Source organism: Oryctolagus cuniculus, chromosome 8, assembly GCF_051225735.1.
Source record: "Oryctolagus cuniculus isolate XC-2025 breed Fujian yellow rabbit chromosome 8, ASM5122573v1, whole genome shotgun sequence".
NCBI lineage: Eukaryota > Metazoa > Chordata > Mammalia > Lagomorpha > Leporidae > Oryctolagus > Oryctolagus cuniculus.
This window is the reverse complement of record NC_142874.1, coordinates 76,575,502-76,593,302: the sequence shown is the minus strand read 5'-3', so window position 1 is coordinate 76,593,302 and position 17,801 is coordinate 76,575,502. Positions and strand designations below refer to the sequence as shown.

The 17,801-nt window shown below is 36.8% G+C and overlaps 1 protein-coding gene across 5 annotated transcripts in view; it reads left to right on the top strand.

Annotated features, from left to right (window-relative positions):
- The window catches only part of LOC100350425 (bifunctional heparan sulfate N-deacetylase/N-sulfotransferase 3), a 186,207-nt gene that overhangs the window by 95,879 nt on the left and 72,527 nt on the right, over positions 1–17,801 (top strand). For all 5 annotated transcript variants that reach the window (XM_051820057.3, XM_089302885.1, XM_051820058.3 and 2 more), the window contains one exon: positions 3,890–4,018. In XM_051820057.3, the coding sequence (XP_051676017.1) occupies positions 3,890–4,018 (129 nt within the window). The remainder of the gene's footprint in view (positions 1–3,889; positions 4,019–17,801) is intronic.

Below are 17,801 nucleotides of genomic sequence, written 5' to 3'. Positions count from 1 at the left end.
ATTGAGGCCTTAGCTACCTTATATTAGCTTCACTTTCCATTGACCAGGATTCTTGCTGGCCATGGCCTTTATAGCCAACTCTCAGTTACTGTCAGTAACTATAAGGCTTCTAGGAGTTCATCAGTGTTCCAAAGTTTGAATTTGATAATGTCACACTTTCAGAATCAAGTCTCGAGAGAGTCCATTGCAGAATACCTAAAACTATCTCTTATTACTTCACTAAGGAATATGGAACTGTTTCAGGAAACACATTCAGCATCTTATAGCAAAGCATTTAAAGATCAAGGCTGTGGAGTATGATCCATTAACTTGTCTCCTCAACCTTCTGTAATGACCTACTGGCTTTCCTCAAGCTCAGGGTAGTGCTTATACTCTCAGCATAGGTAGTCTTCCTCAGAGCTGAGGGTATAGCTGGCACTTCCTGTTCACTATGTTCTAATTCAAATAATTTACGACAGACAAAACTAAAATTTCCTTTTACTGTTTTGTGTTGCATAGAATCATCTAGGTAAATCAATGATGGCTTTTAATATATGCCTTAATTTTCCCTTTGAGATACTCTAATTGAATATTAAAAGTGATTTAGAGGGGCCAGCGCTGTGGCACAATGGGTTAAAGCCCTGGCCTGAAGCGCCAGCATCCCATATGGGCTCCGGTTCTAGTCCCAGCCGCTCCTCTTCCGATCCAGCTCTCTGTTATGGCCTGGGATTGCAGTATAAGATGGCCCAAGTCCTTGGGCCCCTGCACTCATGTGGGAGACCCAAAAGAAGCTCCTGGCTCCTGGCTTCGGATTGGCGCAGCTCCGGCCATTGTGGCCATCTGGGGAGTGAACCAACGGATGGAAGACCTCTCTACCTCTCCTCTCTCTGTGTAACTCTGACTTTCAAATAAATAAAATAAATATTTTTTAAAAAAGTGATTTAGAGTCACACACTTTTAAAATCTACATCAACCTAGAATTTTTATTACATATGGGCACTTTATTGTTTAGCATTTGCTATCTCTCCTTACCTTGATATATCTTAAATCCTTAAAAAGTAAAATACATGTGTTCTTCCATGTGAACTGACGTAGAATTCAGAATTTAGAATAAAGCTTTAATTTCCAGGAATTGACATTTCTAAGAATTGTTAGGCAATGTATTTAATTCAGTTAGAATTTCCTTGTATTTAGCTCTTTTTTATCTTTGACTTTGTGCATAGCAAAATAAGAATGTATAATGCTTTTAAACATAGACATCACTGGAGCTGATACTCTGCTTTAAACTGAAATTCTTTTAACAATTTCAAGATAAAATTTCTCCTAAGGCTTTATAACTTTTACCAATTTACTAAAATTAATAGAATATATAGAGTTTTGACTTACACAGCAACGTATGCTGTTTTGATTAAACTGAGAATTGGGTTTTCTAATGAAACTTTCCAGTGACTAGATTAAATTTTATTACAATACACATTCTTGCTAAAGAAAAAAGAACAAATATATTTGTAGAGGGTTGCAAACATGGAAAGTCCTGAACAGTAATATCTTCAAAACATTTTACTAGCCCAAATGTGCTTTCATATCCAAAACAATATAAACAAAGATCAATTTGCTTAGGACAATAAGCAGGCTTGCCTGTGTAAGATGCTGTCAAATGTGGAGCTCTCCAAAGTCTATTCATTATATTTCTGCTATTTCAAGTGTATAGTGACAAAATGCAAGTCATCATAAAGTGATTACATAGGATTTACCTGAAGACTGTAACATCTTGCACAGTTTCAGTTTATACCTTTTGTGTTTGCACCAATATTTTGCCATAAAAGCTGTAGGAGTGTGCTTATGACGAATGTGAATTATTAAAGCAAATAATGACTTTCCTATATAAAGGATAAAAAAGATGACCTTTTACTAAGTTCTGATTTTTATTTTTTATTTATTTGTTTATTTTGAAAGGCAGAGAGATAGACAGTGATGTCTCATCCAGTGGTTCTCTCTCCAAATGCCCACAAAAGCTAGTGTTGGGACAGGCTGAAACCAGGAGCCAGGAACTCAAATGGGTAACAGTGACCCATGTTTACCTGATGACTCCAAGGGTGCAGAATGGCAGGAAACAGGAATCTGTAGTCGAGTCAGGACTCGAATCCAAGCCATTAAGTATGGGATGTGGTCATCCCAAGTGGTACCTTGACCACTATGTGAAATACCTGCCTCACCTTTTCTCATTTTCTGTTACACGTTTTAAAAGTTGCTAATCGAATGGATGATCTCTTTCTTTATTTGGAACTAGCAGACTTACACTTAGAATTTTGAGCAATTGCTACAGCCTGCAGTAGTCTTTCCAACTAGAGTAGATGCTGTGATATGTGTCTCAAATATTTGCATTAGTTTAAAATTTCATTTCTTAAGAAGCATGTTGTTAGTAATTGACTTCATATTCTAATGCATTTGTGGAATTTGGAGAAAGTATTCTTTAAACTTTTGCTTACTAGAAGTATAATGTATCACAACTTCAATATTTTTAAAGTCTCATTTTTTTTATTTCTTAAGAACTGATTTGGGAACTGGCGCTGTGGCTCACTTAGTTAATCCTGCACCTGCGGTGCCGGCATGCCATATGGGAGCCGAATTCTAGTCCTGGTTGCTCCTCTTCCTGTCCAGTTCTCTGCTGTGGCTGGGAAGGCAGTGGAGGATGGCCCAGGTGCTTGGGCCCCTGCACGCACATGGGAGACCAGGAGGAAGCACCTGGCTCCTGGCTTCGGATCTGCGCAGCCCCGGCCGTAGAGGCCATTTGGGGAGTGAAAGTGGAAGGAAGACCTTTCTCTCTGTCTCTCTCTCTCTCACTGTCTATAACTCTACCTGTCAAATAAATTTAAAAGAAAAAAAAACTGATTTGGAGATTGAGAATGAGTGGGGGATGGGAAGTTGACATTGCTTGGGATGCCCACATTCCATATTGGAGTGCTTAGTTCGAATCTTGGCCTCAGTCCTGGTCCTGCTTCTAATCCACCTTCCTGCTAATGTGCACCCTGGGAAGCAGCAGGTGGACTCGGGTCACTGACCCTCATGTGAGAGACCCAGATTGAATTTTGGGATCCTGATTTTGGCCTGTCTCAGTGCTAGTTTTTGCAGGCATTTGGGGAGTGAACCAGTGGATGAAGATTCTGTCTCTCTTTCTCTCTGTGTTCTCTCTCTCTCTCTCTCTCTATATATATATATATATACATATATATATTTATCTCTCTATATATTTCTGTGTGTGTGGATGTCTGCCTTTAAAATAATGTGAAAAGTTAAGAGTCCTTAAAATATTTCAGAGCCTAATTCAGTTTCAAAATATTTCTTCAACATTCTTCTATATCAATATCACCTGAAGTAGAAATATGTTCCTTAGGCTGGCGCTGTGGCACAGCGGGTTAACGCCCTGGCCCGAAGCGCCAGCATCCCATATGGACACTGGTTCAAGCGAGACCCGGCTACTCCACTTCCCATCCAGCTCATTGCTATGGCCTGGGAAAGCAGCAGAACATAGTCCAAGTCCTTGGGCCCCTGCACACGCGTGGGAGACCTGGAAGAGGCTCTTGGCTCCTGGCTTCGGATCAGCACAGCTCGGGCCGTTGGGGCCAATTAGGGAGTGAACCATCGGATAGAAGGCCTCTCTCTCTCTCTCTCTCTTCCTCTTCTCTCTCTGTGTAACTCTTTCAAGTAAATAAATAAATCTTTTTAAAAAATGTTCCTTTTATATCAATATCACTCTCTGTTTCCTAGAGTTTGAAGGATTTTCCAGGCCATAGCTTGAGTTGAATAATGACAACAGTTTGTACATCATCTTTTATGAGAAAAAAAATAAATTTCCCCAACTGAATTGGTTGAAAGGAACGTGGTCCTTACTTGGTGATTTTTCCTTTAGGTTCTTCCAAGACAGACCTGTGGGCTTTTTACTCACACAATTTTCTACAAAGAATATCCAGGAGGTCCTAAGGAGCTGGACAAGAGTATTCAAGGCGGTGAGCTTTTCTTCACTGTGGTCCTCAACCCAGTAAGTACTTGGGAGTCATCCTCCAAATAATAAAAAATGGCAAAGTAGGTGATAACTACCTTGACAGAGAAGCAATAAATGTTCTATTTCTAAAACAGTAGTAAAAGACAAAATGGAACCACATCTAGGAATAGGAACAAACTAACTCCACATGTAAAAGTGATGTGAGAACTTATGGCGGAACTAGGAAGTGTTCCAGCAGATCTCTTCTACATTAGAAAGTGACCAGAATTTACAAATCTTGCTTTTATTAATAATAAATTTTTTCACCTATAAAACTCTCCTGTCTCCACTGGAGACTTTTTTTTTTTTTCAGTTGGCCAACTACTACCTCTGTTCTTCTTTCTCTTGCTATTTAAAGTATAAGCAAAACGCTTAATACGTTGTAAGTAAAATGGAGAGGAATCGGATAAGCAACTATAATCATTTTTCTTAAATCCTGTTTGATCTTCTCTTGCTAGGTTAGAGGCTGAGGCAGAGCAGCCCTGTGGAAAGGGCTACTGCTCTTCCTCTTCTACTTGTTGATCCATGTTTGTCAGTTCCATGAGAGACATTTGCGCACATTTCTACTTGGGACAAGTATTATAAAATTATGTAGTGAAATAAGAAATTATTGAAATAAGCTAGATAAGGAAAATAGATTTTATTTCACTTCTGAAAATCGCTAATACAAAAAGGAAAACTAGGTTTATCAGGAAATATGTGTTTGCTATAAGCATTCGCCGTGTCTAAGATGAAAAGAGGTAATTATGTCCAAATGTGAAAAAAACTTCCATTTCTGTAAAAGTGGGACAAGATACAGATAAACAAAATAAAATTTAAAGTACTTCATTCTATAGATCCTGCAAATAAAAGTGCAGATATTTTTCATCATCTACTTGTATTCAAAAAGTGTATCTATTTTTTAGCTCTTAGAAAATGAGATAAAAGTAAGGGTAATTCATATGATGAACTAAGGGTAACATCCTTGGGTAAAATCTACATCTGTATTTTTGGAATGGACTGGTGTTTGGCTTCTTGAAAGTTTATCAACCTCAAGACTCCAAAAATATAACTAATTCTGATTTATATAGCAGAAGTATTCTGATTCCCTTCACTTTTCTGGGTCTCTTCATATGGCTTACTTGTTTTTTTGTTTTTTTGTTTTTTTGTTTTCAGTTCAGCCAGTAATGCTACATAGGCAAGTGGGGTTAAACTAAGGCCAGATTATGAATTAAAGACTCTTAAAATACTCAGAAAATACTAACACTTTAACCAATAATTTATAAAGACCGTTTAATCTGTAACTTCTAAAATGATGGTGTTTTACATCATAGAATATGAACAGTCATCTGATGGGTTCCTTCAGGCAATTGGTTGTATTTGTACTTAAGGAGTCCCTGGTGATATTATTTTAGAACTTTCTAACCAAGGCTGGTGCCGCGGCTCACTAAGCTAATCCTCCGCCTTGTGGCGCCAGCACACCGGGTTCTAGTCCCGGTTGGGGCACCGGATTCTGTCCCGGTTGCCCCTCTTCCAGGCCAGCTCTCTGCTGTGGCCAGGGAGTGCAGTGGAGAATGGCCCAAGTCCTTGGGCCCTGCACCCCATGGGAGACCAGGAAAAGCACCTGGCTCCTGGCTCCTGCCATTGGATCAGTGCGGTGCGCAGGCTGCAGCACGGCGGCCATTGGAGGGTGAACCAACGGCAAAGGAAGACCTTTCTCTCTGTCTCTGTCTCACTGTCCACTCTGCCTGTCAAAAAAAAAAAAAAAAAAAAAAAACCTTTCTAACCAAATGAGTTTCTTTTAATGTGGAAAAAACTCAAAATTAGATCATCCACACATAATGCATTTATATTAAGAATTTCACCCATTTTGTGATTTTAGAAAAATTACATTTTTATTAAAAACAAATTATTTTCTTAATTTAAGAATCTTATACAAAAGCTTGTGTTAATCTTGGACACTAATTTGTACTAACTGAGCAAAAGTTCTGAATGTATATAAGAGGAAATGTTTTAAAACAACAAATATTTTTAAACTTAAACAGTTTTAAACTAGATTTTTTTTAACTAAACTAGATTTTGAATTACTTTTCAGGCCTTAGTCAATAATTTTTCACAACTTTATTTCTCTTAATGAAAAGATTCTTAGGAAATAACAGATGAAAAATGCTTCACAAAACTGTTTTTCCTTGACTAAGAAAACTTCAGTAGACAATTATTTTCAGATAACTACTGCAAATAATATCAGTACTAAAAGATAAAAGGAATACAAAACTAGCTGCTTCTGTCACATCAATTCCAACTTTTAGAATCAGCTCTCCTTACCTGGAGACACATTGTTAAGGATTCATTTAGACTCAGCCCAGGTCTAGTTAAAAGGAACACTGCTATCATTAGTTAGTGATGTTTGCTTTGCAGAATGGAGGGGGGAGTGGTGTTTCTCATGAAATCTCCAACCCAAAATCAAATGCTTGGATAAAGCTTATATCAAAATTAAGAAAAGTTCAGGTGCACAGTGGTATGCTAGCAAGGTAGAAGATGACAGTATTAGGTTGGGATGACGCTCTGAAAGCTTTAATGGAATCAAGTACATACTAGCTCCAGAAAAAATATGAATTTTATTTATAGTGAGTCTAAAAGATAGCCATTGACAGCTTACGTAATACCCCAGGCAATATTAATTGTTTAAAAATAAATTATGAATTTGTGAACACATAATATTTGTTTTTCTTTTCCTTTCATGGAAGTCCTGTTGCAGCCACAATTTGGAATCACATACCTTAAGCCACGGATGCATGTGTTTTGGTGTCCACTCCATGTATCGTATTTTACTGGCAGGTCAAACTCACCTGCGGCCCAGGGGCTGTAGACAGGGTTATATCAGTATCACTGCATGTCAAACAGTAATAAATTAAAACAAAGGAAAAAAATCACAAAAAAGAAATGCCATTTTCTGAGAGTGTTAGATGAGGTTGTTTATTACAAAAAGGTGTCTGTGTTTTGAAAATAAAGCAATTAGATACACTGAAATATATTTGAGTTTAAAATAATATAAATAAGACATTAATTAATGAGGTTTTTAAATTTTTTCCTGTACATCAACATAATATGAAAGAGTCATGATATCTTACTAATAATGGAATGAGAAATAGCTCTCAGAGTTAAACTGGAATAGATCAAGTTGAAGATAAAGACTCTTTAAATAGAATGACTATATGGCCTGAAATATTCTACCATTACCAGAGCATTATTCACTGCTAAAGATATGCAATCTGAATTTAATACAAATAAAGACTTACAGAGACAAATATTACCACTGAATAGGGGAGAGAAAACCTTGGCCATCTCTAAGTGAGTATGCTCAGTGTCACAGCCATGGACATCTGTGTTGTGTGCTGGATGCAGGTATGACTAATAGACTTTGAGTTTCAGGTGCAGTAGGGATGTGGGCCCATTAGGCTATCTATTCCTCGGGTGACTAGGAACTTAATCCTTCTAATTCTTCTATTTCTTATTCTAAATTCAGCCAGCAACCTTATGTTTAAGGCTTATTTTCCCATTTAGTTTCTATTTGAGAAGAACATGATGATCACAAGAACTTGTACACACTGTGACAGTAATTTGCAAAATAATAAGTATTATTTCTTTTAATTGGTGACAACTTCTCATGTAACCTAAAAACCAGGAAAGGTCCCTGTAACAATACAGACTCTAATATTTCAGTTCTTCTCTCATTTATAAATCCTAATTTAAGCTAATAAATGACAGCATTGGTTTCATGAGCTTTACTAATTTTTTCCCCCTGAAAAATTGACACTCTTTCTCTCAGTGTGCTACATCAGACTTTGGGGTCCATCAGGCTGAATTACACACACTCAATTGTTTTTCAATTGATTCAGGATGGCAGTGAACATTACCATTGGAGAGCATGTGAAAGCACCTTGGGGTCACTCTTCATTACACCTAAACAAGAACAAAATTCCAACACAAACATATGGTATAACCAGAAACAGATATTCTTGAACAATTCATAATTCTTTTGAGTATTTTATATATATAATATATATATTTATGATACATATACAAAAGGAAATAGTAGGAGTAGACTATCCATTTTAACAAGTTTCTGTTTCCATCTATCTTAGGAAGATGTGACAATATTTAACAAGTGTGACAAATGGGGTAGTTCTGAGTTAAATAGGATTATACCTTTTGTGGAAACCATATTATCATCCCAGATGCTCTGAACAAATATATCACCTTCTTTCTCCTGTGTTCTTATTTTTAATCACAAGATGTTCTGAATCTCTGCTTATGCTCTTGTTCAATAAACAAATTCTAGGTATTGAGTCATGAATAATTGGTATCTGTGAAACACTTTTCCTCCCCTCAACATGCTTGATAAACTTGTTTGCTTCATGTACAAGTATTAATCCAACACGAGAGTTATGAATTGTCACAAGATTGAAGCTCTTATTGAATTTGCTTGTAGTTCAAATACAGCAAATCCTTGATCTGAGAACAAGATTAGATTGCCTTCATCAAACCAGTAGACATCCCACAGACCCAGTAACTTTCCTTAACTTCTACATTTTATTAAATACTCCTCATCATTATGTCTTTCAATATGATACAGCATCCTTTCAGTATATGCGCCATACCCTCCTACTCAAATCAGTGAAAGGTGAATCTCTCACATTAAGAAAGAAGCATAAACATGGATGTGAATACTTTAAACTGAGAATAAACATGGGTGGATTACAGTTAAAATAAAACCACAAAATTCACTTTAGAAGATTATCTTCATAAAAACAGAAATTAAACCACATGGAACTTTTTTAAAAAATTATAATGTGTGCGTACTGTATGCTTAATGATAAAATTTATCTGAAAGTAGACAGCTTTTTTCCCTAATGAGAAATTTTATTTAACTTTATTTTGTGATTTATAGTCCCTGTAAACATTATGGTAACAGAACACTCTTTATTGGAAAGTAAATGAATGTTAACAACAACTTCCCTCCTTCTGTCACACTGCCTTTCAAATAATAAATGTTTTTAAAAAACAATAACAACAATGATCTTTGGATAGTAACAAAGTGATTCTTGAACATGAAAGAAAGATCCAGACAATGCATCAGAATCTCCAGAGAATTATTTTGGGGTTCTTCACATTTACCATGTACCTTAAGCTACTATATCTCATTTTAAAATTTTATTTTTAATGGACACATAAAAATTGTATATATTTATGGGATACCATGTGATTTTTTCAGTACTTGTATTCTCTGAGTTAATGTTCAAGTCAGAGTAAACAGGTCCTCTAAATTATGTTTTTCTGGTGAAAATATTCAAAATCCCTTCTTCTGGTGTTAAAGAATATTTTAGTATTTACCATTACCTTTAGTTACCCTATTGTGCAGAACACCAGCATGTATTTCTCCCAATTATACCTGTAACTTAATACCAGTTGGCCAGCCTTTTCCCCATCTTTGCTTATTCTCCCCAGCCATTGATTACCACTCTTCTGCTTTCAACTTCTATGAGACCAACTTTCTTAGATTTCACATGAGTGAGATCAGGTGGTATTTGTAATTCCATGCCTAGCTTATTTCATTTAAAATAATGACTATAGTTCCACCCATGTTGTTGAAAATGACAGAATTTCATCCTTTATCATGACTGAAGAGTATTCTTTTATATACATGTGTCACATTTTCTTTATCAATTCATAATTCAGTGTACACTTAGGTTGTTTCCATTTCTTGGCTACTGTAAATAGCTCTTTAATAAACACAGGAATGCAGATGTCACTTCAAAAATGTCTACTTAGGTCTATTATCCGGGCTTAATTGGATTTTTTTTTTGATGTAAAGATGTTTGAGATTCTTACACATTATGATTATTAACTCCTTCCAGCTTACAGTATGCAAACATTTTATCTATAAGTTGTCTCTTTGTTCATGGTTTCCTTTTCTGAGCAGAATCTTTTTAGTTTAATGTAATCCCATTTGTCTGCATTTGCTCTTTTTCCCTGTGCTTTTCAGGTTTTATGCAAAAAATATTTTAGGGTTTATCCAATGTCCAAAAATTGTTTCTCTAGTCTTTAATCTATTTTGAATTTATTTTGGTACATGATGAGAGGTAGGGGTCTAGTTTCATCCTTTTGCATGTGAATATCCAATTTGCCCAGAATCATTTATTGAAGGCTGTCTATTGTCCAAAGCATGTTCTTAGTATCAGTGAGGAAGATTAGTTGTCTGTAGATGTATAGCTTAATTTCTAGATTCTCTATTCTATTCTACTGGTCTATGTCTGTTTTGTTCTTTAAGATTTATTTATTCATTTTGAAGGAGTTGAGAGAGAGAGAGAGAGAGAGGATCTTCCCTCTGCTGGTTCACTCCCCAAATGGCCGCAACAACTATTATTAGGTAAGGCCAAGGCCAAGAGCCAGTTGCTTCATCTGGGCTTCGCACGTCTGTGGCTGGGGCCCAGACATTTTAGCCATCTTCCACTGCTTTCCATACCCATTAGCAGGGAAAGTTGTTACTTTTCCTTTTTTCACCTCTGATTTTATAGATTTGATTCTCTCTCTCTCTCTTTCTCTCTCTCTCTCTCTCTCTTTTCTTGTGGTTAGTTGAGCCAATGCTATGATAATTTTTTTTTCAGAAAACCAACTCTTTGTTTCACTGATCTTTTGTATTATTCATTTCAATTTTGTTTATTTCTTCTCTAATTTAAGTTATGTCTGTTTTCCTACTATTTTTGTGTTTGATTTATTATTTTCTAGGTCCTTGAGCTGCATTGATAGCTCATTTATTTTGTATCTTTTTAATTTCTTGATGTAGGCACCAATTGCTGTAAGCCTCTCTCTTAACCCTACTTTTGCTGTTTTAAAATGTTGTATTGTCATCTTCATTTGTTTCCAGAAATTTTTTGATTTCTCTTTTGATTTCTTCTATGACCCACTGTTCATTCTGGAGCATGTGGTTCAGTTTCCATGTGTTTGCATACAATCTAGAGTTTTTTGAGTTGTTCATTTCCACTTCATTCCATTGTAGTCAGAGAAGATGCATGGTATGATTTCGATTTTTTTGAATTTGCTGAGACTTGCTTTACGGCCTAGCATGTGGTCTATCCTAGAGAAAGTTCCATGCACTGGTGATAAGAATATGTGTTCTGCAACTGTAGGCTGAAAAGTTCTGTAGATATCCATTGGGTCCATTTGGTCTATCATGTCAATTAACTCTGCTTTTTTTTTTTTTTTTTTTTTTGCTTATTTCCTATCTGGTTGATCTGTCCACTGGTGAAAGTGGAGTACTGAAGTCTCCTATTGCTACTGTATTGGTGTCTATGTTTCCCATTAGAATCATTAACATTTCTTTTAAATAGCCAGGTGCCCTGTAATTGGGTGCATATGCCTTTGTTATAGTCATATCTTCCTGATGAATTGATCCCTTAATCATTATATAATACCTTTCTTTGTCTCATTTAAAAGTTTTTGTGTTAAAGTTTATTTTGGCTACACCTGATCTTTTTTGGTATCTGTTAACATGGAATACCTTTTTCCATCCTTTCACTTTTAGTCTGCATGTATCATTATTGGTGAGATGTGTTTCTTGTAGGCAGCAAACAGATGGGTCTTGTTTTTTAATCCATTTAGCCAGTCTGTATGTTTTAACTTGAGAGTTGAGGCTATTTACATTCAAGGTTACTACTTTTTTTAAAGATTTATTTTATTTATTTGAAAGGCAGAGTTACAAGGAGAAGTAAAGACAGAGAAAGGTCTTCCATCCACTGGTTTACTCCCCAAATGGCCACAATAGCTGGTGCTGGGCTGATCTGAAGTCAGAAGCCAGGAGCTTCTTCTGGGTCTCCCACATAGGTACAGAGGCCCAAACACTTGGGCCATCCTCTGCTGCTTTCCCAATCACAATTGCAGGGAGCTGGATTGGAAGTAGAGCAACCAGGAGTCGAACAGGCACCCATATAGGATGCTGGTACTGGAGGCCAAGGCTTTAACGTGCTACACCATAGCTCTGGCCCCTGAAGGTTACTATTGATAAGTAATGACTGGGCCCTGCCATTTTTCTGTAAATAGTCTATTGTTTACTTTGTACTTCTTTTGCAATTTTATTGGGAATTTTTCTGCATTCACATTCTTTCATAGTTATGACTATGTTTTTGTGTTTCTGTGGGTAGCACATCCTTAAGCCTCTTTTGTAAGGCTGGATTGAGTGTCAACAAATTCTTTCAATTTCTATTTGTTGTGGAATGTCTTTATTTCACCTTCTTTCATAAATGAGACCTTTGCAGGGTACAATGTTCTGGGTTGACAGTCTTATTCTCTTAAGACTTGACTATAGCTTGCCATTCTGTCCTAGCCTGTAGGGTTTTAATGAGAAGTCATTAAGTAGACTCAGCTGTGAGTATACTTGGAGATCCTCTGAAAGTAATCTGACATTTCTCTCATGCACATTTTAGAATCTTTTCTTTATGTGTTACTACAGACTTCAATGTGTTGTGGTAAAGATCTTTTCTGGTCACATCTATTATGATTTATTTGTGCTGCCTATACTTGGATGTCCCTTTCTTTCTCCACATTGGGGAAGTTTTTTGTAATTATTTCACTGGATTGGCCTTCTAATCCATTCTCTCTTTCCATGCCTTCAGGAACTCCTAAGAGCTGTATGTTGGGTTAGTTGATATCATCCCATAAATCTCCAACACTGCTTTAATTTTTCTAGTTTCTTCTTTTTTTTTTTTTTTTGTTCTGACTGTAACATTTCCAGAGATTTGTCTTCTAACTCAGATATTCTTTCTTCTGCCTCACTGAGTTTGTTATTAAGTCTTTCCACTGCATTATTTATTTGATCTATTGAATTCTTCATTCCTAATCTTTCATTTTGGTTTCTGTTTAAAAATCTCAATTTAATGGGAAAAATTTTCATTCATCTCATGTATAGATTTCTTTAATTCGTGGATTTGCTTGTGATTGCCTTTGAGTAATTCTATGATTAAGCTTTTGAATCTTGCTTCTGGCATTTCATCAATCTCTTCATCGTCACATTCTAGTATTGAAGTGCTGCTGTGTTCCTTTAGGGGTGTCATGTTGTCTTCCTTATTCTTGTTTCTTGAATTTCTGCATTTATTTTTAGGCATTTGTGGATATACTTGGGTTTTTTTCCCCCTCTGATGCCTTTTATCTTTGGACTATGCCTCTGTGGCTTAGTGAAGTTTCTGCTCTCTCAGTGAATACCCAGAGGTATGTGCCAGTGGGTGCGTAACAAGGTGACACCCAAGTTTTTTTTTTATTTATTTTCAAAGTGGAGAGTTTGATCAGCTCTGTTGGCATAGTCTTATCCTCAACCTCCTCGCCTCCAAGGCAACCAATGCCAGGTGTTAGCCCCAGTGGGTGCAATATTCATCCATGCTGCCACAAGAACTACACAAAAGATTTGTGCAGTCCTCAGTGTGAGGACATATCCCACTGCCATGACCCACCCCAGGCAATCAAGGATCACTGAGCCTGTAGAGCTGCCTACAGAGCCACACCTTGTATCTTCCCACATAGCCACAGTGTTTCCACAGTCCCAGCACACAAGACTCCCACAGTCCCAGGGCCCCAAGGATCACCTTCACCCTTCCAGTCCATCCCATCTGCATAGAAGCAGAGATGTTCCCAGAGCCACCTACCTGTGGGTACTCCACTCAGGCAGCCTGAGCCCCAGAGCCTGTGACATGCTTGGAGGCTGGGTGCACCTCACAATCCTATGTGGGTGCCCAGTCCCCTGTAAATCCTCCTAGCCACTCGGGCATCTCACAGCTAGTTGCTGGGTGCACAGCCACATGCTGGTACAGCTGTTACGTTTGTTGGAAATGGTGCCTGCTGTCTCAGCCAGGGCACTGTTGTAGATTTCTTTGGGTAGCATGGACATTTTAACAAAGTTTATTTTTCTTTTTTAACATTTTACTAAAATACAATATGCATACCAAGAAATGTACATAAGTGAACAGATAAATGAGTTTATTTTGTCATCTGATCTCACTCACAAACTAAAACCCAAATTATGATGATACTATTACTAGTAGCCCAAGTTCCTAGCTATAAGCCATGAAGAAAAGATATCTTTCCTTTTTTCTTGTCTTCTTCAATTTCCTTCATTCCTTTTATGCTGTTCCTTGTAGAGCTCTTTCAACTCTTCAGTTAAACTTATTCCTAAGTCTTTCTTTTTTGAAGCCATTTTAAATATGATTGCTTTCTTGATTTCTTTTTCAAATAATTCACTGTTGGTTTATGAAAACACTGATGATTTTTTATGTTGATTTTGTATCCTGCAACTTTGCTAAATTCATTTATTGGTTGTGATCATGTTTTGGTGGAATCTTTGGGTTTATCTATATATAAGACCATTTCATCTGTAATAAGAGACAAATTAATTTCTCCTTTCCAATTTGGATATCCTTTATTTCCATCTCTGCCTGCTTGCTATAGCTTGGACTTTCAGTAATATATTTAATAAAACTGGTAAAGGTGATTTTCTTTTTCATGTTCTAGATCTTAGAAAGCTTTCAGTTTTTCCACATTCAGTATAATTTTAGCTGTGAGCTTTTTATATGTGGCCTTTACTATGTTGAAATATATTTCTTCTATACCTAATTTAGAGTTTTCATTATGAAGGTATTTTGAATTAGATCAAGAACTTTTCTGGAGTTATTAAGATGATCAATTTTTGTTCTTCATTCTTTTTTGTTTTTATACTAGGAATATAAATTGTTTATGCATAATGTTTGCAATACTACACTAATTTTTTTATTTTGAGACATAGGGATATAGAGGGCTGCTACCTACAGGCTCACTCCTTAGACACTCTCTATTGCTGGGGCTAGGCAAAGGCCAAAAGCAGGAGATGATAATGCAGTTCAGATTTCCCGTGTGGGTGGTAAGAGCCCTATCACTTGGGTCATGACTGTTGCCACTGAGGAACCGCATGAATAAGAAGATAGAGTCAGGAGATGTAGTGAGAATCAAATCCAAGAAATATGATGTGGGACACAGGTGTCCCAACAACTGGACTAAACAATCTCAAGTTACCTGTGCAGTTACCCTTACAAGTGAGTTTTATAACATTCAATCTTTTCTTCTTACTCATTATCATTCTTTCTTTCAGTTTGAAAAATTCTCTTCAGCATTTCCTATAGGAAATATCTGATGGTGATAAATCGCCTCATTTTTGTTTATCTGGGAATGTCTTCATTCCTTTAATTTCTAAAGAATATCTTTGCTGCATAGAGTAGTCTTGGTCAGCAGTGCTTCTTGCTTCAATGCTGAATATCTCATCCCAGTCCTTCATGACCCTTAAGGTTTCTACTGAGAAGTCTGTTACATGAATTTTAATGCTTTTATGTGTATTTGTTTGTTTTCTGTTGCTGCTTTGAGAATAATTTTTTCTTTAGCATTTGAGAACTTGATTATAAAGTGTCTTGGAGTAGACTTGGTTTAATTGAACATGACTGGTAGCTTTTGACGTACCTGGACATTTATATGCTTTTCTACGTTTGGAAAATTTTGTTATTATCTTCTTGGATAATTTTCTACTCCTTAAGTTCTCAAGTCCTTCTTATACCTCCATAATCTAAACATTTGATCTTTTAATGCTGCCCCAACATCCCTGTAATCTTTCCTTATTCCTTTATTCATTTTCCTCTTCTCCTCATCCAATTGTGCGTTTTCAAATTACCTGTTTTCAGTCTCACTTGATTCTTTTTTCTGTTTGATCTATTCTGCTATCAATGCCTTCTATCATATTTTCCATTTTATTTGCTATACTTTTAAGCTCAAGAATTTGTTTTTTTTTTAATTACTGCAATCTCTGTTACATTTGTCTAATAAAGTGCTGAATTGTTTCGGTTTTCTTAGTTTCTTGAGCTTTCCTAAAACAATTACTTTAAATTTTCTGCCTAAGAGTTCAGATATATTGACTACCTCATGATCAATTTCTTATTTTGTCTGTTAGCCGAGGTCATGGTTCCATGAAAGTTCTTGATGCTTGTTGCATATAATAGTAACTTCTAATTGAAGGCTTAGAATTTATTCCATTCTTTGTGGTCTGACTTTCATTATTCCTATCCTTTCAGAAATTCCAAGCAGGATGCTTATTTTCTCTGAGCCTGTGACCACTGTTATGTTTCAGCACTGGATGATGCTCTACTGGTCACAATTCCTTGGTTTGTATGTTGTCTCTGTTTCAGCACTACCGGGCATCCCATGCCTATGCTTTCCCAAATCTCCAACTGATGTATTATTCAGCAATTGAGAGAGGGGCTAAAAAATGTAGTTCATACCCACCAGCTTCTGCCTGGGTGGCAGGATGGTCACAAACAACTCACAGGCACTGACCTATGGACAGGTACCACAGGATTCTACCTATTAGTGGGCATTACCTTGGACATCCTGGACCTAGACTCCTCTACAGTGACTTGTCTCCTGATTTCAGCATGTTCCCCCAATTGGACTGTGACTCTCTCTGCCTTGTGCTGTCTGCCTGCAACCACACAGGGAAGGAATTGGGGGAGCAGTCCTGTGACCAACACCAAAACCCATAGCCCACTAAGAGCAATGCAGTGACAGGACCAACACCATGCTGCTATGGTCTTCCTGCCACTGTGGTATACTTTTGGCTGATAGTTCAGGGACCAGTGATACAAGGTATCAAAAATGTAGGCAAAGGGAAATGAAAGACACATTCTCTACTACCAGAAGCATAATAAAACCTAATAAAAACTCTCAACTACATTGCAGAGTATACTACAGGAATACAGGGAACACATCTAAATCTCAGCAAAGTTGCCTAAGGAAGGTGATAGTTATACATTTTTTAAAATGTAATTAACATATTTTTAGAGCAATATATATCATGCATCCACACTGGTTCACTCTCCAAATGCCTGTAATAGGCAGGGTTGGGCCAGAATGAAGCCAGTAGCCTGGAACTCAATCCGCGTCACCCGTATGGGAGACAAAGACTCAAACACTTGGGTCATCTTCTGCTACCTCCCAGTGTGTGTGCATTAAAAGGAAGCAGAAATATGTGTGTAGAATTCCAGAAATCTTAACATTCCAGGATCACAGAACATAGAGGATATTCTGAGTTCAAGGTAGCACTAGAATTCATCAAAATGAGAATTAGGAGTCTTGCCTTAGTGATTTGACATGAATACAACAGATTTTTTTCATGTTTCTGAGTTCCTTTTATCTTCCGCCTATCTCACAGATACACACATACCACACATGAGAAGGCTTCAAAAAGGTCATGAAAGGTGGGAGGGGAGGTGGTATTTAGCCTAGTGATTAAGATGCCAGTGAAGATGCCTGAATCCCATGTTGATTTAATTGGGTTTAATACTTGGTTCTGGCTCCTGACTCCAAGTTGCTGCTAAAGCACATCTTAGGAAGCAGCATAATTGGATCAAACAATTGGGTCCCTGTCATCCATGAGAGTGACTTAGATTGAGTTGCTGGCTACTGGGTTTGGCTAGCCCAGTCTGAGCTGTTAAAGGCATTTGGGCAGTGAACAAATGAGAGATCTGTCCCTCATCTCTTTCTCTATCTGTGTGTGTATGTCTCTTGAATAAATAAATTTTAAAGTTCATGAAAGATGAAATTAAAAGATAATAGAATTTCCATGAACTTTTTGTAGTCCCGTTATGGATAGAATATGTATGTGTATGTAAATAATGTATATAAAATATATAAATAATATATAAATATTTATTTATATAAATATATAAATGTATATATC